The sequence below is a fragment of the Schistocerca nitens genome, chromosome 2 (genome assembly GCF_023898315.1).
Source record: "Schistocerca nitens isolate TAMUIC-IGC-003100 chromosome 2, iqSchNite1.1, whole genome shotgun sequence".
Classification (NCBI taxonomy): Eukaryota; Metazoa; Arthropoda; class Insecta; order Orthoptera; family Acrididae; genus Schistocerca; species Schistocerca nitens.
In genome coordinates this window covers 1,071,884,951-1,071,911,957 of record NC_064615.1, presented here as the reverse complement: position 1 = coordinate 1,071,911,957, position 27,007 = coordinate 1,071,884,951, and the positions used below count along the sequence as shown (strand labels likewise).

Genomic DNA, 27,007 nt, shown 5'->3' with positions numbered 1-27,007 from the left:
TTGAGGTGAAATAGTTATCATTAATAACTTTCGTTGCCCCCTGCCAGACTCCAGGTGAATTAGTTTATCTATGTATGTGGGACTCCACATGGACAGCCTACTTTTCCAAGTTATTTCCGGGATGCTTGTGTTCGTATGTAGTATTAATACCGAATCTAACAACCTATCTGTTCTTGTACATATTACGTATTATCTGTTCTTCTAGTGGTTCAAAGAGGGAACACCAGAGTAGGAGATCAAGAATGAAATACTCGGATCAAAAAGGAGTGTAAAGCACGGGTGTAATATTTTGCCCCTATTGTTCAGCCTATAGATCGAAGAAGCAATGATGGCTATTTCTTTTGTTCCCAAGTGCACGATTAAAATTCAGGTGAAACAATACCAATAACAAGATTCGCTGATAATAATTTTATCTTGTATGAAAATGAAGAAGAATTAGAGAATCTGTTGAGTAACGACTTAAGACTATGGACCAAGAGGAAATCGAAGAAACACCAAAGTAATGAGAAGTACAGAAATGAGAACTGTGAGAAACTTAACAGCGCATTTGGGGATCAGGAAATAGACGACGTTAAGGAATTCTGCTACCAGGCAGCAAAAAACCCATGACTGACGGAGCAACTAGGCCAGGAATGCTCTTTTCGATGGTTCTACGTTGCTTTTAATGTCCAAGGGTACTAGTACCAAGCATTGGCATTAATTTGAGGAAGAAATTTCTTAGAATTTACCTTTGGCGCACAGCATTGTATGGTAGTGAAACACAGACTGTGGGAAAACCGGAACAGAAGAGAATCGAAGCATTTGAGATGTGGTGCTGCAGAAGAATGTAGAAAATTATGTCTACTCATAAGGTAAGGACTAAGATGATTCTCCACAAAAGCGCCGAGTAAAGGATTATCTGGGAAACACTGACGAGGCAGGATGATAGGACATCTGTCAAGACATCAGGGACTAGCCTCCATGGTACTAGAGGGAGCTCGAGAAGGTAGAAACTGGCATACATCCAGCAAGTAACTGTCTTCCAGTCTACGTCCTCACAGATTGTAGAGGAAGTGCTACTCTGATGTGAAAATATTGGTTTGATGCCGCCCACCACATATATCCCCTCCTGTGCCAGTCAGAAGACGTAAGACAAAAAAAAATTGCTGTTAACTCAAAAGACCATAGTAAATTAGACCTTCTGATAATTTTGACATGGAAATCAGTAACACGTTCATTGTAATTATGTGGAAAACGATTAAACGTGTGACACTGTCAGAATGACAATGTTACTAAAGTTCATAGAAACGAAGTTTTTCAGAAACTGACAGATGTTAATTAATATTAAACAATCCGTTCACGTATTTGTGCATGACTAGAAAAGTCGACGTGCAACTATCTCTCGCGATCGTCCATGGGAAGCGTCTTTTACTAATTGCCAAGAAGTCCTGGATCCCGGACTTGATTTTTATTCAGAGTTTTAGCAGTTGCCAGAATCAACAGCGGCGGCCGAAGACTGGCAGAACTAGGCTGATTCCTTGTACTGAAAAGCACCTGTTGAGAAGGGTGAAGGATCGTATAGTGTATCGGAGCACGTTCTTACCCTTGGGGTAGGAAACTGCCCCTAAAAGGCGGAAATATAGCGGGAATGAGTGAAGTGAAACGGAAAGAGGATAAGGATTTCTGGTTAGAAGTGTATTATCAACCACAGCAGAAAATGGTGTAATAAGAGTAGAATTATCCGACAATTTGAAACAAGGGCAGAGAATGAGGTACTCTCAAAAGTTCAGTGATACGGTTGTTTTCTTTAGAATCGACAACTTACCATCACCGACAACAATATCTCTCTCTTCATGTGTATATGCCAACCTCACAAGCAGAAGATGAAGTAGATTTCATCTGCCTTTACATACTGTGTTTCAAATTTCGTGCCCTCACCCCAAAAAAGGTAATGCAGAAGACACTGAAAATTACCAGCCCATTTCCCTGCAATCAGCATTCTCAAAAATAATGGATGCAATTATGAAAGAAAATTAATTACCTGAATAAAGACAATCTTTTAAACGAATCACAGTTTGGTTTCCAAAGTGGCAAAAATACGGAATGAAGTAGATTTCATCTGCCTTTACATACTGTGTTTCAAATTTCGTGCCCTCACCCCAAAAAAGGTAATGCAGAAGACACTGAAAATTACCAGCCCATTTCCCTGCAATCAGCATTCTCAAAAATAATGGATGCAATTATGAAAGAAAATTAATTACCTGAATAAAGACAATCTTTTAAACGAATCACAGTTTGGTTTCCAAAGTGGCAAAAATACGGAATCAGGCATAATATAATTCATAAAGGGTGTACTTGATGCTCTTGATAAAGATGAGTGTGTCACAGGCATATTTTTGGATCTTTCGGAGGCGTTTGATACAGTCGACCACAAGATTCTGTTAAATAAATTGAAAGCATTACGAATAAGAGAGGTAGCTAATGACTGGTTTGAATCATACCTAGCGGATAGAAAACAAATAGTTGAGATAGCATATACTTCAAATTGATCTAAACATTTAGTAAAACACTTATCAGAACAAAAATACATTAATATAGGGGTTCCGCCAGATAGCATATTACCACCAATACTGTTCCTGATATACATCAATGATTTTCCCAGTAGTGTTACTCATGGTGAAAAATTCTCTTCGCTGATGACAGCAATATTATAGTCACAGACAAAACAAGAGAACTCTTTGCCGAGAAAGCAAATGGAATTCTCAAGGAAGTTTGATTGGTCAATAAGCAAACACGGACACTGTCATTTTTCCTCTTCAAACTGAAATTCGTGGCTTTAGTTTTCTTTATGTTCAATGTTAAATTAAATCCAGACTCTATAGACTGTGTAACGAATGCAAAATTTCTAGGAATGAATATTGACTCTCAGTTGAAGTGGTGTGAACACACAATGGTACTTGCAAACAGGATTCTAAGGGTATAACATGCTGATGACATTCTATCATCAGTGTGTAACATGCAGTGTCTTTTAGTTACATGTTAATGATATGTACACTGCCATAACTAACTTTTTTGGGGAACAAATGCGCAATTTTCAAACTCCAGAAAAGAGCCATAAGAAAAATAACCAAAAATACCAGTCGAGCTCATTGTAAAGACCTGTTCTAAATACTGGTATATGTATTCACATGAAGCAGTTACAATTCCCAGTCGGTTGTACACATCAAATATAACATCGGCAATTACTGCACAAACAGCTCTGTCCATGACCATGCAACAAGAGATAGACTCACCCTTATATTTCCCAATAAAAGATAAACATAAAACTTAAAACAGCATTTTCTACCAAGGAATAAAACTGTACAGTAAACTACGAAAAGAGATTAGACATTGCAAAAAGACACTTATTTAAAAAGGCAGCTAAAAAGTATCTGTTATGCAATACATTTTATACATTGAAGGATTACTTAGATAAAACAGAGTAGGGGTTTGATAAAAAAATGCTATACAAATAAATAAATAATAATAATAATGATTATAAAACATTCAACATTCGACATAACACCTTCACTTTATTTCTAGAAAGGAAAAAAGAAGGAAAAAAACACTTACCCCCAAGCTATGCATAGCACAATTCCTCTTTCTCAGCTCAACATCTCACTCATTATGGAGCCGATAGTGAGATTTGAGTGAACAGTGTGGCATGTATTGTATACCAGGAGTATGTCTAATGATTGTCTCTAACTAGAAGTCTGTAAGTATATGTGTATACCAATTAGCTTATTTTAAATTGGTCTACACGTGTAAATACTTTGATATGTCCTATATCCTTGTAAAAAGAAATATACAGATGAATAAAGCTACTACTACTACTACTACTAAAATATTTAACATTCATGGGTGGCTGCAACATTGTAGGAGCAGAAGGAACAGTAGACATATTGTTACTGTCGAGCCCATATGCTCCTGTAACTGAGACAAGAGACAGAGGCTAAATATGTTTTGAAACTAATTTTAGCTAGTTACAATGAACACACTGTTTACATTTGGCTGGAATGTTCCCGTGTCTGAGTGCCTTTCCCAAGTATACCTCTTCGTCTTGCAATTTATAATCATGGCCACACAGAGATCGCAGCATCAGATTTTCGATTGTAAGGCGTTCCTAGGAGTACATATTCACACGGATCACAATTTAACAGTGATGAAGAGTAGACTAGTTTGGAAAAATCAATGTGGAGGAAGGTAGGATACGGAAGTACTAAGGAGTGAAGAGATGCGTTTGAGGCTATATTGGCTGAAGATATTTTGGTAACGAATACTACAATAGGCAGTCAAAGAGAAACGGACATGCCCAAGTAGGGCAATCACTGAATATTAACAGAGGAAATAGGTACAACGGGGGTAACAGCGAAGAAACCATGGGTAACACATGTGCCGTCCCACCGACATTTGTACCGTAAAGACATTTAAGTCAAAAAAACTTGGAACAAGAAGACTATCTCACGACGGAATAAATGTACACGAATCTTATGTGTTTCACCGGCCGCATAGCCGGCGTAAAATATCTTTGTTTTGTAGTAAGTATTAAAGTTAATCGTAGTATCAAGGAGTAAAATTATTTATGTAGTAACCTCCATGATATTATTACGGGAGAAGAGCGCTCCTACAATGTTGTTCTCTTCGTCTTTCTATTCTTGTTTCTGGTGTTAAGAAGCAGACATCTCGTAGTACGAAAGTAATGTAAGCATTTATGCTGTTAACCTTTTTAATATAATACGTTTAAGTTTATACGTGACTTATTTCGATGTGCAGTGAGCTTTCTGTCATGTTCCTTGCATTGAATTAATTTTTTTAAGACGTTTACAGCTCCACAATTTTAGCAGCAGCTGCTTCAACGGACGCCCTTACACATCGATTTAAGTAGCGAAATCATAGCGGAAGCGCAGAGATCGCCCGCTTGAACATTTAACAAACATTTTTTCACAGCGATGAGCCGCAGGGGAGACCAACATTAGTTTTAAGATTTTACTTTTCGGCTTACCATCATATTCAGGCTGTGGTAGTCGAATCCTGGCTCTCGGTGTAAGACGAGTATTCTTGAGTGGGTCCACAATAGCTTCAATATTTGAGTCCATGCTCGTAATGTACAAATACGCCGAGGCTAATTATAATAGTGTTATATTTTCAGTCTCGTGCAATATTCTTGGAAGTAAATTGTGGTGTCACCGCCAGACACCACACTCGCTAGGTGGTAGCCTTTAAATCGGCCGCGGTCCGTTAGTATACGTCGGACCCGCGTGTCGCCACTATTAGTGATTGCAGACCGAGCGCCGCCACACGGCAGGTCTAGAGAGACTTCCTAGCACTCGCCCCAGTTGTACAACCGACTTTGCTAGCGATGGTTCACTGACAAATTACGCTCTCATTTGCCGAGACGAAAAAAAATGTTAAAATGTGTGTGAAATCATATGGGACTTAACTGCTAAGGTCATCAGTCCCTAAGCTTACACACTACTTAACCTAAATTATCCTAAGGACAAACACACACACCCATGCCCGAGGGAGGACTCGAACCTCCGCCGGGACCAGCCGTACAGTCCACGACTGCAGTGCCCTATACCGATCGGCTAATCCCGCGCGGCTGCCGAGACGATAGTTAGCATAGCCTTCAGCTACGTCATTTGCTATGACCTAGCGAGGCGCCATTACCAGTTACTATTGATACTGTAATAATGTACCGTCAAGACCGACGTTCTTCATTAACGGATTAAAGTTAAGTATTCCACCAGCTACGTCCGTTTTTCTAAATTCTAATTTCCTTGTCCTGTTCCAGACCTCACGCCAGCCTGCCTGAGCTAAAACGCGTGCCTTTCGGCTTCCTCTAGTAACCCGGTGTTGGCTCTCCTGCCAACCACAACATAAATCACATAACAATTTTTGCATGTTGGACCACACAAATTCGCGCGTCTTTTTACAAACACCGAATAAATAAATATACTCCCCTCTCGAAGAACGGTCACTTCAGAGAAAAAAAACTTCAGTTTACCTACGAGAGAAGGAATTACACAAATATTTAGCAAAATACAGGAATTCAGCAATAAAAGTCACATATAATGAAATATGAGAAGAAGATCCGAGGCGAAATGCCTGCAGGAAAAATGTGAACAAAGCGAAAAAAATTGTGTGTGTTCAGTTCGGGTCTGCACCGTAGATATTTCACGAAAACGTCGTGATAAGCTCGCAAGGGTTTCATATTAAAACAAAATTTTACTATCAATCTCTTTAATACAAAGTTCACACAGAGAAGTGTAGTGGTTACAGATAAGATAAATCATAAGTTTGGGGTGTCACTGGCCACCGTATGCCCGGTGGGCACTTACATACCGCTTGGCGCCATTTTTTCATTTCCTTTTCTAAGCTGCCGTACCTCTCGCAGTCTCACGTCAGTGGAATTTTAAGGCTTTTTGGATTCCTTTCAACGCGAGCTTTCGTCTGACTTGCAAACATACATGAAATTATAGAAAGTGCGAGTCATATAAGACGGTATCTTTTATTATGTTGTAACTTTCAATTCAATACCGAGCATTCCAGAGCATATTTTTACAGTCTCACTTTGGACTTTGACTCTACAGGCTCTTCATGATGACGCTCAGATTGACGTAGCGTGGATATGTGTTTCGGTTTCACATTGTTTTAGCAGTTTAAAGAACGCTAATTCCTAATAACACAGATGCGCCTACGCTGGTACGATGACATCACAGGCAAAAGAAATATTGCGCGATAGACAGACATACATACATAATCAATGCGTTGTGATTATACACACATCAAAAAAAGTTTTTCATCACCCCGGTTCCCAGAACTCCTGAAGATGCACTGTCATACAATATCTCTGAACAGTCAAAGAGACGTTGACAGTGGTTATCACTAACGCCGCGTACAGATGTAAACAACCGCGTATGAGAAGCGAATATTAGACGGAGAGGATCCGACAGTCGATCAGTTAGTCAATCCACCAGGAAGAAGGTACACTTCTCCTGTTGTCTGTAGTTAAACCATGCCTCGACGGTCAATACCGCAGTTCGATCGCGTCCGCATTGTTACTTTGTGCCACGAAAGGCTCTCAACAAGGGAAATCTCCAGGCGTCTCGGAGTGTACCAAAGCGATGTTGTTCGGACATGGAGGAGACAGACAGGAACTGTCGATGACATGCCTCGCTCAGGCCGCCCAAAGGCTACTACTGCAGTGGATGACGGCTACCTATGGATTATGACCCGTAGGAACCCTGACAGCAACGCCACTATGTTGAATAATGCTTTTCGTGCAGCCACAGGACGTCGTGTTATGACTCAAACTGTGCGCAGTAGGCTGCATGATGCGCAACTTCACTTCCGACGTCCAAGGCGAGATCCATCGTTGTACCGCGCTGCATGGTGTCGTAGTTGCAGATGGGCCCAGCAACATGCGGAATGGACCGCTCAGGATTGCCACCATGTTCTCTTCACCGTTTAGTGTGGCATATACCATCAACCGGACAATCGTCGGAGGCGTGTTTGGAGGCAACCTGGTCAGGCCCAACCCCTTAGACGGACTGTCCAGCGAGTGCAGCAAGGTGGAGATTTCCTGCTGTTTCGGGGTGGCATTATGTGGGGACCGACATTCGCCGCTGGTGGTCATGGGAAGTGCCGTAACGGCTGTACGATAAGCGAACGCCGTCCTCCAACTGATAGTGCAACCAGCACATTGGCAAGGCATTCGTCTTCACGGACGACAATTCGCGCCCCCATCGTGCACATCTTGTGAATGACTTACTTCAGGATAACGACATCGCTCGGCTAGAGTGGCGAGCGTGTTCTCCAGATATGAACGCTATCGAACATGCCTGGGATAGATTGAAAAGGGCTGTTTATGGACGGCGTGACCCGCCAATCACACTGAGGCACCTACGCCGAATCGCCGTTGAAGAGTGGGACAATCTGGACCAACAGTTAGTTGCTTGATGAACTTGTGGATAGTACGCCACGACGAATACAGGCATGCATCAATGCAAGAGGACGTGCTACTGGATATTAGAGATACCGATGTGTACAGTAATGTGGACCACCACTTCTGAAGATCTCGCTGTATGGTGGTGCAACATGCAATGGGTGGTTTTCATGAGTAGCCGGCCGTTATGGCCGAGCGGTTCTAGGCGCTTCAGTCTCGTCGCAGGTTCGAATTCTGTCTCGGGAATGGATGTTTGTGATGTCCTTAGAACTATTAACATCTGAGGTCATCAGTCCCCTAGTTAGATTTAAAGTCCCATAGTGCTCAGAACCCTCTGGACTAGTTTTCATGGGCAATAAAAAGGGCGGAAATTATGTTTCTGATGATCTCCATTCGAATTTTCTGTACCGGTTCCGGAACTATCGGAACCGAGCCGATTAAAAACTTTTTTTGATGTGTGAATCTCTACCACCTACGAGACGAATAATGCATATACAAAGGCGACGATATTTTGTCACACAAGGGAGCTCGTTTCACAAGCGAATAGACGTTTTCATGTCAAAAGAAATGGTTTGCACAAGGAGTGCATCTCGATGAAGGACAGTCTGAACAACTTCTGGTGAAACTGAAAGCAGAGGTGTAAACTTTAAGAGTGCAAGAGGAATTCTACTGTTAATCGCGGGAGGCAGGTGGGATAGGTGGAAAGAAAACGTTGAATGTCTCTACGGGGGGGAGAACTTGTCTAGTGACGTGTCAGAAAAAGAAATGAAAGTGGATATGGAAGACGTAAGGGATCCAGTATTAGATTTTCTAACAGTGCTTTGAAAAGCCTGGGATAAAATACTGCAGAAGGGATGGATAACATTCCTTACAAGGGAACCTCCCCAACGCACCCCCCTCAGATTTAGTTATAAGTTGGCACAGTGGATAGGCCTTGAAAAACCGAACACAGATCAATCGAGAAAACAGGAAGAAGTTGTGTGGAACTATAAAAAAATAAGCAAAATATACAAACTGAGTAGCCCACGGCTAAATACGCAACATCAAGGATGGTGAAAGCACTGCAGTGTTGTGGTCCCGTGGTTAGCGTGAGCAGCTGCGGAACGTGAGGTACTTGCGTCGAATCTTCCTTCGAGTGAAAATTTTAATTTTTTATATAATCAACTTTGCTCTCCAAAATTCCAGGACATGTTCAGATTTGCTTGGACATATGCAGGATTCGACGGTATACGCACGGAAAAATTTGAAAACGTTAAAACATATGTTTTGACAGAGCACAGGAAAAACTGTGCGACTGTGAAACTGTTGCATTCATTTGTTGCAGTTTATGTAACAAACTCTTATGTTTTCATCACTTTTTTGGGAGTGATTATCACATCCACAAGAACCTAAATCGGGCAAGGTAGAAGAATCTTTTTACCCATTCGCCAAGTGTACAAGTTGGGTGGGACGACAACATATTCCTGTCATGTGACGCACATGCCGTCACCAGTGTCGTATAGAATGTATCAGACGTGCTTTCCTGTGGAGGAATCGGTTGACATATGACCTTGCGATCAAATGTTTTCGATTCCCATTGGAGAGGCACGTCCTTTCGTCTACTAATCGCACGGTTTTGCGGTGCGGTTCAAAACACAGACACTAAACTTATTACAGTGAACAGAGACGTCAATGAACGAACGGACAGATCATAACTTGGCAAAAATAAAGAAAGTAAACTTCTCACTCGAGGGAAGACTTGAACCAAGGACCTCTCGTTCCGCAGCTGCTCACGCTAACCACGGGACCACGGCGTTCCTGAGCTCAATCTGTCCTTGATGTTGCTTATCTTGCGCACGGACTACTCAGTTTATATATTTTGCTTATTTTTTTCATAGTTCTACACAACTTCTTCCTGTTTTCTCGATTGATCTGTGTTCAGTTTTTCAAGGCCTATCCATTGTGCCAACTTATAACTAAATCTGAGGGGGGTGCGATGGAGAGGTTCCCTTGTTAGGAATACCTGCCAGCTAGTAGTCGCGCATCATCTTAATTAATCTTGTAGAAAGATTTCCCTGAGGTGAAACATGAGATGTGGGCACAACGTAGTATCGTGCTTGTAGGGACACGGTCAGGTGCGAATGCTGCTGGCGAGTTATGTTGGTGCCCCTCCTGAAGCCCGCTAGGTTCTAGCGTCAACACATCTATTTGTTGCTGTTGTTTGGTGTGCACTCAGATTGGCAGCTTGCTGTTTGTGGTCTGGCAGTGTAAATAAGCACGCTGCTATGTTCAGCAAGAGTAGGGGTTTCTCGCTTGTGGCTGGCTTCGGTAGAAGATGCCCTGGAGTCTAGCAACCAGATAGTACCGTGGCATGTGGCCATGCCATTCGCCTGACTACTACACTGTCGATTCACATTAATGTGACCACCGCCAGACGCTTGAATAACCACCTATTGCACTGCAGACCATTGCAAGACATGCTTGAAGAGAGATATTCATGTTCTAGAAGGTACTGACAGGGATGTGAAGCCATCCTGATCCCAGTGCGGAGGCCAGCTACGTTAGGGTTCTCGGTTGAGGATCCATGGCACGAACTGCCCGATCGAGATAGATCCAAACCCGATCGAGAATATTTGGGACCGAGGAGTTTTGAGGTCAGGGAGTAGGATAAATTCATCCTGGTGGTAGTCGAACCATGCACATACATTGCGAGCTCTGTGATACGTAGCATTGTCCTGCTGGTAGATGCCACTGTGCTTAGAAAGACTGCTTTTAGGGGTGGACATGGTCCCAAAGGCTACATGCGCTCCTGAATGACAATAACACCCAGGGAATGCCACGAAAACATTCCTCAGACCATAATGCTTCCCAAGCCGACCTGGACGCTTTGCTTTCGAACATTTTACGCCGTACACGCCAAAGACTCTCTGTCCAATGCGGTATAAAACGTGATACATCTGAAAAGGCCACCTGTCGCTACTCAGTGGACGTCCAGCTGAGGTAATGAAGTGCAAATTCCAGCCTTCATCGGTGATGAACAATAGTCAGCACCAGTGCATGAACTTAGCTGCCTGCTGTGGAGGATCCTGTGCAGAAACGTTCGCTGAGTGGTCGTTGAGGCGATACTGTTGGTGGCCTCTTGGTTCATCTGGGCAGTCAGTTACTCAACGGTGCTCCTCTTCTTGCCTGTCCACATCTCCGCAGTCGTTGTGCACCGCGGGCCATAGATGACAGTGGTGAATACAAGTGCCTCGGCGCCAGTTTCGGATAGCGCCATTTGTCCGTGCACAGTTTGACCAAAGCGGCATGCGAACAGTTTATAAACGTAGCCGTTTCGGAAATAATTCCACACACGCCGCTGAAGCCAACAATAATGCCCTTTCGAACGTCAGATAAATCGCTCGATTTCCGCATTACAACCACTGCTATGTTCAGCGCATTCCTCCAATACGTCTTATATACCCTCCATTGCTAGTGCTGCCATGTCCCCTCTGTGAGTAGTTACTGCACGTTGACACGAACGTTGGCGGTGTTCACATTAATGTGAATCCATGTAAGTATAGTATAACTTCTAAAAATGAAGCATTGTAAATTGCTGCTAATTTGTGTTGCAACATATTTTTGCCATATCTGTTGCCTAATAGTATTTACTCCTGTGACACATTTCTGTTCCTGTCTCAAACTGATTGTACAGGACAGGGACTCACCTGTGTGCGTGGGTGTTGTGAGAGCATGAAGATGATGGCCTCTGCGATGTCCTCTGGTTCAAGAAACTGGCTCTCCCAAAAGTCGTCTGGTAGACCAATCAGCGGGTTAAAGAGCTCCGTCCTCACGGGTCCGGGAGACACTTGCTGTTGGATGAATTAATGCGTGAGTAACTTCAACTAGGGTAGGTAATGCGAACAACAAAGGCGACAAGATCCAAGTTTTGACGGATAAATAACGTCAACGCTTCGTTTCGTTGAATGTAAGCTGATTTCAAGGCTTTGCTGCAGTAGGGCCTGTGTTTTATTTCCAAATAAGAGTCTTAGTAAACAGTAATATCTTTACAGAAAAGCGGCACAAACTTTTCGCCGTGAAATGTAAGAATAGGCAACATTTCTTTGTCGAGAACGCGGGTTTATAAATTATGACAGCTTTCGAGTGTGCAAGCAATCACTTTCAGATCTGAAATAGATAAAAAAGGTGTAGCTCATAACAAGTTATATTGCACGTATTGGAAGTAGATATAAACAGGAAAAAAGGGTCAAACAACATATCGTAGAGTACCGATATTCACTGTAAGATGTTACACGCTGTACATCAAGTACTGCGTCATTAAATAGCAGCATCGCAAACACGCAGTCGTTTTAAGCTAAAAAGATGCCTGAAGTAGTTAGAGCCCACCACCGTGTGCACAGTCACACAATGAAGTTTATCCTATTAAAAGAAAGTTAAACAAAATATGAAAGAAAATTTGCCAGTTAACGTATTGTAGTAAAAGTGTTCCCCAGCCGAAAATCATATAATTTGGGGAGAGTATATAACACCATAAAATAATAATTCTTAATGAGCAGGCTGTTAATTAATGATTAAAGGTGCTCTTAGTTTAACAAATAATTTCGCAACTTAATAAAGTGTGAGGTATACAAAAGGGCCGGCCGCGGTTGCCGAGCGGTTCCAGGCGCTACAGTCTGCAACAGCGTGACTGCTACGGTCGCAGGTTCGAATCCTGCCTCGGGCATAGATGTGTGTGATGTCCTTAGGTTGGTTAGGTTTAAGTAGTTCTAAGTTCTAGGGGACTGATGACCTCAGAAGTTAAGTCCCATAGTGCTCAGAGCCATTTGAGCCATTATACAAGAGGAACAGTATTAGATGGAAAAAAGAACGTCGGCAGCTGACAACAACAAGACAGAACGCTTCAATGCAGCGGTCACTAGTGGCTGCAATGAATTTAGTAGGCGGCACAACGTAATCTTTCTGCTCTTCTGTATTCCCCATTTTATTTGACAAATTATTTCGTAATTTCCTGACCAAGACCGTTTCTGTCATTAGGCAAGACTAGGGCGGCCGCCTAAGGCCCCAAAATTTTAGTGGCGGCGAAGGGCGGAAAAAATTAATTCAGTTAAATATGGTAAAGCCGAAGATTAGCGAAAAAGTTATCAACGGTATTATGATTGTCCAGTAAATGTAGGATGACGATAGATGTTACTTGTCATGTGAAATACGTAGAACGTAACAATAAAGTATTATCATTCAGAGTATTGCTTCAGATAAATCTTAAATTTACGCATAGGGGCCAGCACATAGTACGAAATAAAGATGTAGCTTTGTTTCTGACATTTCAATGGGATTCTGTAGAAGGAATATTCCTTCCTCTGTACAGTAGATTTTTGGCTTAAGATTTTTTTCCCAAGTCCAGTAACTTTGCTTGAACATGTAAACGTTTTATGTAAAAAAAGTAGAATGAGTAAAAAACTTACGTTAAGTACGACCACCGTGAGCAACTCAAGGGCTATAAGCTACCACCCATTCCTATTTAAGGGCCACTGACTCCATGAAGGGCCGGCCGCTGGTGGCCGAGCGGTTCTGGCGCTACAGTCTGGAACCGCGCGACCGCTACGGTCGCAGGTTCGAATCCTGCCTCGGGCATGGATGTGTGTGTTGTCCTTAGGTTAGTTAGGTTTAAGTAGTTCTAAGTTCTAGGGGACTTATGACCTCAGCAGTTGAGTCCCATAGTGCTCAGAGCCATTTGAACCATTTTTTGACTCCATGAAGGAAAAGAGCCAATGCATTTTGACAAACACATCCATGCCTCACAGGTTTTCAAACCAGCACCCATCTCAGGGTGCGAATGATCAGAAGCCAGCTCAGAGGACTGCACCACCAGGGCAGCTAATAAAAGTTAAACTACTGTCAACAGAATAGGGAAACAAGACGTCATTTATTTACGTAATGGCAAGAAAGTGGGAGCTGAAAAAATGATATTTATTCCTCATTATACAAATATTTCAAGTAAAACAGAAACGAAATAAAACCACAATTGTGCTGAAGACAGTTGATGCTTTAGCATATCTCCTGCGATTATAGCATAGTTTCTAAATTGAAGGAGAAGTTCATTCACAACAGAAAATACGTAGTTCCACACCTTTATTTTATTTTTTGGAAGAAAATGGACTAATAACTATATTTATGCTGAATTTCGTTGCAGTGGTATATTCAGTTGAGCTCTAGTTTTAAATAGAAAGAAAATGCTACATATTTTACTTATTCTAGAAATTTCAGAAATTGAAGATAATAAATATCCTCTTCTAATAATTTCCGGGTATGCAGCCGGATCCCGTCGACATTCTGCCACGATATTTCGGCCCAGAGACGTCCGGCCATCATCAGGTGAGTACACAACTACTGAAGAGCCCAGGTGCAGTAGCGGTATTTATGCCGATTCTCGCGCATGTGAAATGTACTGGCATCCTACAGCGCATGCGTCAGGTGTTGGCGGGGACTGACTGAAGAAAGTTTATGAAAAACAAAAAAAAAAAAAAAAAACACTCTGCAGTGTGCACCTGTAAAATCTTCTGGATGTTTTCGAGAAGTGAGAGGTCCACCTGTTTCTTGTAAAAATTAGTAAAAGAATTATTGCAATGTATAGTATGGAATTGCTACGTATGAATAATTTTGAAATACATTACAATATGTTGTTTCTTCCGCACATTTACTTTCAGTAAAACAGATAGACTAAGAGTGAAAGAAAATGAGGAAAATACCTTGTAGTCCTATACATTTTTCCATTCAGATTTAAACAGAGGTCTGTTTACCAATATGTGACTACCGAAATAAGAACATAATATCCCATGAATGGATATCAAATACCACGTCTACTATACATAAAAATAATAATTAACGGAACCTCTATGAGAAATGTGTAAAGCTGATGGGGAAAAGAAAACAAAACGAATCTCTGTGTACCTGATGAAATTGTGTGTGTATGTGTGTGTGTGTGTGTGTGTGTGTGTGTGTGTGTGTGTTTTCTAGTGGACGACCCTGAGATGAGATTGTAGCAGTGTCACACACAGAGTAGGCATTCCTATAAAATACAGCAGAGCTGTACGGAACCGCAAACACAAAATATTTGATCGAACAGTCCATGGGAATACTGTGGGTTTATAGAGTTCAGTGGGCACACTGTGAACCTGCAATACGCTCATGCACTGTTTCTTCAGTTTTGTCTTGTGCATTGTTAATCAATCACACATAACAAATGTTGCTGCTTTCAACAAAACGGACGTAACGAATACGTTTTTGCAGATATAAATGTATACGTAACGAAATACGGCCACTGGGAGTCCACAAGTCCACTCAAGTATTGTACCTTCCTTATTAACAATAAGAATGGAAAAATATTTAGGTCATGTAGAAATGAAGATACAAGTAGATGAGAATGTCTCCAGATATCAAAGTGTAACTACAAGTCAAGAAATAAACTGAATTCCCTACATCTCTCTTGAATATTCGATTTGTTTTAGCTACAACAGCCAGTGACAATATTCAGAAATTATCCTTCATCACCATCTGAAATTTTGTTAGTGGACTTCTGGTTCACTCAGTATGTAACTCATGTCTATTTAGTGACATTTATAGTGAATATGAAACTTCAAACTTACTGGTGAGATTTTAAATTTGAAAAGAAACTTTTTTATGTGCTTAAGCAACTTTGTCAATTTGTTTATCTGTAAAACGAGAACCAGAAAAATGAAAATAGAAAAATATGTTGATTTGTTCAATTCATGTTTCTTGTAAGAAGTTTTCATCCCACAGAAGCATACTATAAGATAAGTTGTTATTGCCTATCATCAACTTGTGATATATGTGCTGTGATGCTCTTAAACAGTTGTGTACCTGACAGTTTCTGATGTAAGCATTGTGTTAGAGTTCAGAAGGAAAAATGATGTCCATAGTTACAGTACAAAAACTTTTTTAAAACTGATTGTGGTAGCATCACTCTCTCAGCCTAAAACTGTGATCCTTCAGCTGATGACTGCAATTCTGCTTTGCAGAATGTGATGCATTAGAAGAGTAACGTAATTTTTTTCTATGTTGTAGATCGATTTGTGTCTATAAACATGTAGCAAATTTACAGCAAAAGTATTACACATTTCTTAAATTACACACTTTCGACTATGTGAATCCTACTGTAAATTACAGCGTTCTTCCTTCGCACCATTTCTTAGCAATCTTTGTTATTTAATTTTACTTAATGTAAATAAGTAACTATTGTCTTCCGGTTCGTTTCGAGTATAGAATGGGGCATGACACATGTAAAAAAGGTTTTACCTGAAGATGTATGTCTAGCTTCTTGGAAAAAGATTATCTGCATCCTCTAAAGAAAGACATGCCGTCTATGAAGCGACAGTACAAAATTGTAATTTGAGCTGCTTTACGTTTCCTGGTTTTTAATCATTCTGATTACTCAATCATATGATTACTTCTATAAGTTCTTTTCAGCAGATTCATAAATATATAATGAAGAAAAAATGTGTTTCATCAGAATAGAAACTAAGTACTACACATATTTAAAATAAAAGTCAGTTCAGTGCTGCCTGATTTTCTATTTTTACCAAACTGATTACTACCATTAGAAAGCAAAAAGATATTCATCTCTAATGATGATCACGATTTAGCCAAGTACTGTGACAAATAACATAGGGCTAATTTGGATTAAATAGTTCATAAATAAAATGCGACTGCCTGTAACTAAGAGAGTTTGATCAAATTTAGGAAAGAAAACGTTTCCACGAAATAAGGAATAGTTACATTTTATAGAAATCAAAATATATAACATAAGTGAGAACTGTTGTAGAACATTTGTATTTCTGGGATAAAAGTGTTTTCAGATTTAAATTGCTGATCTAAATTTCTTGTAGAATCAGACTTTCACTGTCAGGGATAGCTTTCCAGTAATATATAATAAGAAAGCCATTATTTGTGGTAAATAGAGAAACATTTTGTAAATACTAGTTGGCAATATTAATTTCGGCATTTATAACAGTTGTTTTGATATTCGCATGTCCGTACTCCAATTGCTATTGTGTACCCTCATAAATACGAATTTCATCAGACCTAACCTCCTAGACACTGTCAAGAAGTCTCAAGTGATACTGTGTTTGAAGTGATAAGTTCCGTTTTTTTATTTTTTATTTTTTTGGAATACAAAAATGACAAGTAATTTACTGAGGAGTAATAGAGTAAATAGGAATGTTTTATATTGCGTGAGTTAAATGAAAAATACGTTAGTATATTGTTTACCCAGGAAATGTCTCGTCGGCGCTGTGGTCCACATGTTCATGACAATTCCTATTACATTTGTGAAGACCTCACATTTGCAAGAAATGGGCTCTAAACTGCACACTTTAAGAGCTGCGAGCACTCATCAAGTAGCGGTCATGTGCTTCACAGTAGCAATGGTGAAAAAGAGTTCGTAACTCTTAAGGTGTTCACTTTAGAAGCCATGTTTACCATAATTTCTTGTTCGAATAATCGGAGCTGTCATATTCGAGAAAACTGCCCATTCCTCCTACGACACCTTGCGTATATTACACAACCCGTCGTCGTAAATTATTAACTGGCAGAAAGGAAAAAGGAAAAAGGAAAAGGTATGTTAGTTGCTGTACCTATGGTACGGAGAACATAACATCAAAAGACTATATCTCAGATTGTTATTGCTGTGTAATGAATATTCTGGCAGTAACAATCGTGAAATGAAAAAAGTACGTTGATTATCGGACCTACCTTCTGCACGAAGTCCTGTACCAACCTCTGAAAGGTTTTCAGATGAACAAATCACTGGTGACAGCGAACTGGATGGAAATGAGGATATAACATTTCCTGAAAGATAGGGTCCTCTGTACCAGGACAGATGTAGTACTTCAACGCCACACTGACACAGGTAGATGCGTATGATTTAGTGTATGGCATAGGGGTAAGTAAACAAAAGGCAGTACTGCTTGTATTCTTTGAACGTTGAACCAATCTTCTCCACCGAAGTAGCAACATAAAAATGTGTTCTCCGAATAAATTCGCTTATATCCTACTACACCAGGACAGGGGGGGGGGGGGGGGGGAGTGCTGATGTATTTCAACGATGTTGCAGGCTTAATGAAAGCAATCGACTTCAAATACAGCCCATGGGAGTTGTTGAGACTGTTTATAGACACGTCGAAAATGTCTTGAAGGGTGTATTGCTCCACAATGGGAATAAAATGCCCACAGTTCGAATTGCACACGCCAGTCTGGCTGAAGAAAGTTACGAAACTTTAGCAAATATTGACAAGTTAAATAAATACAGTGAGCATAAATAAAAGATTTGCAACGATTCTTAAGTGATTGTTGTTTGGAATGAAATAAATGTAGACACAATACGCTGGTTTTCTGTGTGAGTAGGAGAGTGGTGACAGAAAACGTGACTACATAAATAAAAAAGTGGCCTTAACGAAGCTAACGACGAACGTTTTTTCCACCCTCTTTCGAAAGTCTGGTAGCTCCCAAAGCTATCCTCCTCACAATTCTTCACGTCAAACTCGGATTAATTAAACAGTTTGCCAAAGCGATGGGTTAAACTGGCAGAGCCTTTGCATATCTTGTTGAACAATTTCTTCATCTTTCAACAGTGAGAATAAAAGGTGTATTTGCAAATACTTGGATCAGAAACTTCAGCTAGATGGAAATTATGAAACATGCCTGATTGCCATGCTCATGTTTCTGCTTCAAAGTTTTAGGGAAGTGTCATGTAACCTTCTTGGAAGAGTAGTTGCAATTACAAGAACGTAGTCCATCAAATGATGAACGCTTATCAAGATAACGGCTGCAACATGTCATTACAAGTACATTTCTTGCACTCTCACAGACTTCTTCACAGAGAGTTGCAGCGATAAATCGGGCCAAAATGTAGAAACATTCCATAAGGATGCGCTAACAAAAGTAGATGCCTACAATTCTGGCTGAATATTACAAGAGTATCACCAGAGACAGGAAAGACATTCCACACAAGAGAAAAAAATAGATGTGTAATATTGTGTTCGCACATTTGTATCGTTTGTCTGTATACTTCTCTCTAAAATATATGCTAGAAAGTGAATGCTTTTTCTGAATACAGCCTGGGGCATTACCTTCGTAGGTTTTCCTCATAAGGTTGATTTCGATCAAGAAATAACAGCATGAAGCATTTAAATTAAATGAAGTCCGAAAAATAAGTTTACATTTATATACTAGTATTTGCCCATTTTTGTTAAATTATCCCTGGCAGAGAAAAACTGTAAACTTGTTTCTAACAGAAATTGCAAAGCTCAGTCGAAATCAATCTTTTCTCTCTGGAAATAGAAAAAAACGTTTTTTATAATTATCTTTGTACTTCTAGGTGTTGATATTTAGAAACAGACAAGAGAAGGAAGTTGCGAACTTGTGGCTAAGGAAAAAGGGTAATTTATTAGTAGTATTCAGTAGATAAACACTTACCAAATTTAAAATTTGTTAAATTAGCTAGTGACAGAGAGTACATTTTTTAAAGTTGATCATCTGCAAAGGTAGTTTGTGGTGTGGTGTATTCTATCCACAAAGCGTGTAAGCAAAAAACTGATCTACCAATTTTTAACTTAAAAAAATAATGGCTTCTCAAAGAAGTACCTCTGAGGAAATATTTAATTATAGCAATGCTATAGACCACATTAACATTTTCAGTTATTTGGCCCAAAACATGTAGATGAATTTTGGTGTTTCACATTGCACATCTATTTCAACGTGATAAATAGTGCAATGGTTTTGTAAAGTGTAATCAAGGTGTCTTTTCCGTCTTGCTTTTGCAATGTTGATAACAGATGTTCAAAATATGTGAGAAAGATATATGGCACACAAAAGAAAATAATTTTCACAATAACATAATTTGGAATATTTGCAACAGGTGTGTAAATATCCTGTGTTTACTGACTATAATTTTCAAATATATCTACTATCAGCAATAGACAGATGATCAAAGAAAAAAACCACAGACAGCAAGACTGACAACAATCCTGATGATAAAAAACGATGATAACACAATGAATGTATCCTAAATTTTTCACAGTTGTGAGTGTTGGAAGAATATTCATGAGAAAAGGATAATAACAATCAGCAGGAAGTGTTAAACTGTCATTTGAACAAAACAACAGTACACCACTGATCATATAATCCATTTTGATTGGTTCCCTCTCCCAAATCAATCAACCTAACAGTGAGGCCATCGGTCCCATCGGATTAGGGAAGGAAGTCGGCTGTGCCCTTTCGAAGGAACCATCCCGACATTTGTCTGAAGCGATCTTGGGAAATCACGGCTAACCTAAATCAGGATGGCCGGACGCAGGTTTGAACCATCGTACTCCCGAATGCGATTTCATTTTGAAGATTCAAAATGGTTCGAATGGCTCTGAGCACTATGGGACTTAACATCTGAGTTCATCAGTCCCCTAGAACTTAGAACTACTTAAACCTAACTAACCTAAGGACATCACACACATCTATGCGCGAGGCAGGATTCGAACCTGCGACCGTAGCGGTCGCGCGGTTCCAGACTGAAGCGCCTAGAACCGCTCGGCCACACCGGCCGCCTTTTGAAGACTGTAAGTGCACTGTTTTATTTGCTTTTTGACTCACAGTGTTGATCACCAACTGCAATAAATAAAATGAAGCTGTTTCAGTTTAAACGCAGGTGGCTGCACATAAAATGTGTGGTGGAAACAGTTTTGTAAACAATAAAAAGGCGTGTCATTTAATGATACCTAATATACATTGGCGTGGTTTTCTTAATTTTATACACCGGCATTATTATACTCTGTACATCTATTAAGGTGGCTTTACTAAGTGTATAAAAATTCAATGTTCTGGAATGAAACGGGTACTAAGGTGTTCTTGTCAATTACCCCATTGCTGAAACTTTCCCCTAGGTAAACCTCGAACTTCGAAACATTGAAACTGTTTGAATTATATCGTTAATATAAATGTGAAAGTTAAGTTTGTGTTTAATGGCTTTCCTAACGTGATCCTATGAGCACGTCGCAAGGCAAAAAGGGAGCGTTCTGTTATAATGTTTAACGTATTGCATATCATTAAAGATGAACCTCATCAAAAGCAAAACGAGGATAATGGAATGTAGTCAAAATAAATCGGGTGATGCTGAGGGAATTAGATTAGGAAATGAGACACTTAAAGTAGTAAAGGAGTTTTGCTATTTAGGGAGTAAAATAACTGATGATGGTCGAAGTAGAGAGGATATAAAATGTAGACTGGCAATGGCAAGGAAATCGTTCCTGAAGAAGAGAAATTTGTTAACGTCGAGTATAGACTTAAGTGTCAGGAAGTCGTTTCTGAAAGTATTTGTATGGAGTGTAGCCATGTATGGAAGTGAAACATGGACGATAACTAGTTTGGACTAGAAGGGAATAGAAGCTTTCGAAATGTGGTGCTACAGAAGAATGCTGAAGATAAGGTGGGTAGATCACATAACTAATGAGGAGGTGTTGAATAGGATTGGGGAGAAGAGAAGTTTGTGGCACAACTTGACTAGAAGAAGGGATCGGTTGGTAGGACATGTTTTGAGGCATCAAGGGATCACAAATTTAGCATTGGAGGGCAGCGTGGAGGGTAAAAATCGTAGAGGGAGACCAAGAGATGAATACACTAAGCAGACTCAGAAGGATGTAGGTTGCAGTAGGTACTGGGAGATGAAGAAGCTTGCACAGGATAGAGTAGCATGGAGAGCTGCATCAAACCAGTATCAGGACTGAAGACCACAACAACAACAATATCATTAAAAGGCGCTAAAGGAAGGTTTTGATACCTTTAGAAAAGTCTACATCAGCTGACCTCAAAAATACAGATCTATTCATTAAAAATAAGAAGGCAAAAAAGGTAACTCATACACTTCTTGTAAACTCTAGTATTTATAGTGTGCAGTACTGAAGTATACTTACTCCAACTCGTATGTTGCTTTTCCTTGCAACCAAGTCCTTTCTCAGTCCTTCGAGCAGTGCCTTCACAGCCACCTTGCTAGCGAAGTATATCGAGTTCCCAGAGTCATTTACTGGCACATGGGACGCGAGGCTAATAAACAGAGACATGTATACCTTTTAATAGTCATAGAGAAACATTCATCTGACGCAAATAACACAGTAGATATAAAACAAAGCATAGGAGTATGGATAGACAGTCCCGAATGGGAAGCATTTCGCTCTCAAAAGGATAATGCGTGAAGCGTTCAATGAGTAACTCAGCAGAACCTTAGCTTGTAAATGTGACCAGAGTGCACTGAGCATTCGATGTCAGTGGTACCGAAGTTACTCTCCAGACACTGATGGTGGAGGTAGGAGCCGAAACTGAAGGTAAGAAAGGAAAAGCAGAAAGTTTTCAAATTTTGCTTTATTAAGGAAATCCCAGGAGTAATGCCCCAGTCTAATTCGCACCGTTGCAAGTATGACTGAAATAGATATTATTGTCACTTGTGCTGGCAAGCAACTGAAATCGGTAAAACTTAATATTATCTCAGGGCCTGTTGTAATCACTTCCAAATTCGACAAAGAATTTGCAGATGAACCAGCCTGTCTTTCAATTATTGTATATTGTAGATCACTCAAATGAGGAACTGTGTCCAACAGTTTTAAGAAATCACACGTCCGACCTGTCTACAGGAAGGGTGAAATAAGTATTCCACAAAATTACCCTCCGAAATTCTTGACATGCATCTGTTGTATTCTCTTAGTGTCTTAAGTCTGAACTCTGAGGTCTATTTCACTTTCCTCACGTGGCCCACTGAAAGCCAGAAGCATTTCACTCAATACCACGAAAACGCTTATTAACAAAAACATGACCATGTGGGGTATCAAGCAAAATGTGTGAGTGGATTGAGGATTGCTTGGTAGGGAGATCATAGATTGTTATTTTGATTGGGGAGGAACCATCGGCAGGTTGTACAAGTAATTTCACGCGTGATCCAGGGCAACGTATTGAGGCTGTTAATTCTGTCTGCTGATAACATGGCAGATATCATTAACACACGCAGTGAGCTCAGACTTTTTGCAAGCGATGCTATTATCTACAGCGAAGTGCTGTGTGAAAATCAGGATCTGATTGACAATCTACACTCGTGTAACAGTCCATTGATTGCCGTACAATTTTGGCTAATGTTGCGGTTGTTAACGAGTGCAAACCTTAAAAGCGGCTGTCAGTGTGCGAGATGGTTGCCAAAGTGTTCTGTTCCTACTCCGCCCCCTCACCTCCGGATCCTTTGAAACACAAGGTCACCCACAAACGGAAAAAATTGCCAACAGAAAAAGAATGGCCTGCGCTCTAAATCTGCACCTACACTTCACGAGCCATCTCACGGTAATCATCTTGCGGTGCAGTTCTTCTTGTTGTCTCCATGCCTGCTAAGAAAATGGGATGAGAAGTTCCGCCTTATGCAAGACACCACACAAGGTGTCTTGCATAAGGCGGAACTTCTCATCCCATCTCATGGTGTTTGGCGGACGGTACTGCTACTTTCCCATTTTTCTGTTTCAATCGTATGGAAGAACTATTCTATGTAAGCCTTTGTGTGAGCTTCAGTCTCTAATTTTACCTTCGTGGTGTTTTCACCAAATGAACGTAGGAGGAACAAATATGCTGGTTGACTCCGTAAGGTTTCTAGCTTGTTTTTGGTGTGTGATGAAAGTGATGTTCCTCTTTTTACTCGATGGGTCGTACTTGTACACCGGATACTTTTTCAGACAGAAGCTCTTAATGGTAGACATGTTACGCCACAGAGGTTCCAGTACAAGTAAAATGGTGTTTGGTTGTCAGTATTGTCGTCGCTGCCTATAGAGCATTCGAATCTCGTATCAATCACGCTGCTGAGCAGTCTGGGAATAATTAGCAGAACACAGAGATGCAAACGCAGAGGACGTTGATTTTCTGGAAATACAGTTTTTTAAAGATTGCTTTCAGAAGTGTGAAGATAATCAGGTACTGTTCAAATGGTTCAAATGGCTCTAAGCAGTATGGAACTTAACATCTCAGGTCATCAGACTCCTAGACTTATTACTACTTAGGTTAGTTAGGTTTAAGCACATCACACACGTCCATGCCCAAGGCAGGATTCGAACCTGTGAACAGAACCTCTCGGCCACAGCGGCCGGCTCAGGTAATGTTACCACTGCATACCTGGCTCGTGCGTAATTTATGATGAATTTCTAAAACGTACATTGTCAGTACAGTTCTACTTTATTGATCTGAGTCGCTTTGTTTGATTGTCCAGACGAGATGAGCAATATTATCTTTCCACATGGCTTGTAATACGTTAATGAAATGACAATGGGGCGGCGAGTCTATAAATCTAACTCTGGTCCCTTAGGAATTCACACTTTTGAACATGGCAAACTGCTGAGGTCGTCGGTCCATAGACATACACACTACTTAAACTAACTTATGCTAAGAACAACACACACAGCCATGCCCGAGGGAGAAGTCGAACCTCCGGTAGGACGGACCGCGCAGTCCATGACATGGCGTCTCAAACCGCGTGGCACTCTGCCATGGACACCTAGTTTTTTAATATAAGAAATGGATTTTTTTAAGGATCGTTGTCATACACTCCTGGAAATGGAAAAAAGAACACATTGACACCGGTGTGTCAGACCCACCATACTTGCTCCGGACACTGCGAGAGGGCTGTACAGGCAATGATCACACGCACGGCACAGCGGACACACCAGGAACCGCGGTGTTGGCCGTCGAATGGCGCTAGCTGCGCAGCATTTGTGCACCGCCGCCGTCAGTGTCAGCCAGTTTGCCGTGGCATACGGAGCTCCATCGCAGTCTTTAACACTGGTAGCATGCCGCGACAGCGTGGACGTGAACCGTATGTGCAGTTGACGGACTTTGAGCGAGGGCGTATAGTGGGCATGCGGGAGGCCGGGTGGACGTACCGCCGAATTGCTCAACACGTGGGGCGTGAGGTCTCCACAGTACATCGATGTTGTCGCCAGTGGTCGGCGGAAGGTGCACGTGCCCGTCGACCTGGGACCGGACCGCAGCGACGCACGGATGCACGCCAAGACCGTAGGATCCTACGCAGTGCCGTAGGGGACCGCACCGCCACTTCCCAGCAAATTAGGGACACTGTTGCTCCTGGGGTATCGGCGAGGACCATTCGCAACCGTCTCCATGAAGCTGGGCTACGGTCCCGCACACCGTTAGGCCGTCTTCCGCTCACGCCCCAACATCGTGCAGCCCGCCTCCAGTGGTGTCGCGACAGGCGTGAATGGAGGGACGAATGGAGACGTGTCGTCTTCAGCGATGAGAGTCGCTTCTGCCTTGGTGCCTATGATGGTCGTATGCGTGTTTGGCGCCGTGCAGGTGAGCGCCACAATCAGGACTGCATACGACCGAGGCACACAGGGCCAACACCCGGCATCATGGTGTGGGGAGCGATCTCCTACACTGGCCGTACACCACTGGTGATCGTCGAGGGGACACTGAATAGTGCACGGTACATCCAAACCGTCATCGAACCCATCGTTCTACCATTCCTAGACCGGCAAGGGAACTTGCTGTTCCAACAGGACAATGCACGTCCGCATGTATCCCGTGCCACCCAACGTGCTCTAGAAGGTGTAAGTCAACTACCCTGGCCAGCAAGATCTCCGGATCTGTCCCCCATTGAGCATGTTTGGGACTGGATGAAGCGTCGTCTCACGCGGTCTGCACGTCCAGCACGAACGCTGGTCCAACTGAGGCGCCAGGTGGAAATGGCATGGCAAGCCGTTCCACAGGACTACATCCAGCATCTCTACGATCGTCTCCATGGGAGAATAGCAGCCTGCATTGCTGCGAAAGGTGGATATACACTGTACTAGTGCCGACATTGTGCATGCTCTGTTGCCTGTGTCTATGTGCCTGTGGTTCTGTCAGTGTGATCATGTGATGTATCTGACCCCAGGAATGTGTCAATAAAGTTTCCCCTTCCTGGGACAATGAATTCACGGTGTTCTTATTTCAATTTCCAGGAGTGTAGATAAAAGCCAGGTTCGTAATACAGTTTTTAAATGCTAGTCTCTGATATATCAATCAGTAAATTATTGAAGTTTTATTTTGTAACCGTGTGTCTCCGCATTGCACTTGGCGGAACACAATTACTTAAACTATGGTGTGCTGATCGTAGTTGCTATTCATTGCATTGCACTGGGCCAACGTTTTCTTTAGCTGATTTGCTGCTGTGCTGCATTCTAACGTACACTACTTTCGAGCAGTACTGGGTTTCCGTTGCCCCCAGGTATGTCACGAAAGTTTGTTAGGTGTGTATCACACAGCGAAGAGGAAGCGTATAAAATTACAAGTACTCACTCACACCTCACTCGAATTAAGAAAATGGACAAAGTCTGAAAGGTACTACATTTGAGACTAAACCAGTGTTAATATCACGGAAGAGCTAAAAATAAAAAATAAACAAATTGACTCATCCAATTTATTTTTCCCTGTGCTTTAGTCAACATGTAAACACTTTACAATCATCTCCCTAAAATTTTAGGAAGCAAGTTGGACATTAGGGAATCTTAAGACTCTCACCACATTCATTTGAATATTACTTAAAATAGAGGGTAATCTATTGGCAAACCTGCCGCTGCCCTCTGGTCGGAAACTAAAACAGTCATAATAAAATAGGATGTACAGGGTGTCCCAAAAAAGAATGAACTGATTTTAAATAGAATTATTTATTAGGAAGGAGGCCTTAACACCAACAAATTGCATACTAAATTACTCAGAAAAGAGAAGCTTATAAAAACCCATCAGAAATGTTAAGTATGACCTCCACTGGCTGCACAGACGACATCTAGCCGATAGACGAATTCATCCCGGAATGAGTGAAGCTACAGCAGCTGGTTTTTAGTTCATCAGTGACAGAAGCCACCTTACAATCTTACAATGTCACGAGGTAAGGGAGGAACGTAAACACATTGTGATTTCTTCCTGTGGGGGTATGTTAAGCATAGTGTTAAGTCAGGGGACCTAGGAGACCAAGAGTGT

General features: G+C 41.3%; 1 protein-coding gene across 1 annotated transcript in view; it reads right to left on the bottom strand.

The window, feature by feature from the left end:
- LOC126234795 (farnesol dehydrogenase-like) overlaps positions 1–27,007 on the bottom strand; it is a 68,312-nt gene that overhangs the window by 7,326 nt on the left and 33,979 nt on the right. The window contains exons 4-5 of the mRNA XM_049943544.1: positions 21,922–22,051; positions 11,653–11,796 (exon numbers count right to left, since the gene is read on the bottom strand). Of these exons, the coding sequence (XP_049799501.1) occupies positions 11,653–11,796; positions 21,922–22,051 (274 nt within the window). The remainder of the gene's footprint in view (positions 1–11,652; positions 11,797–21,921; positions 22,052–27,007) is intronic.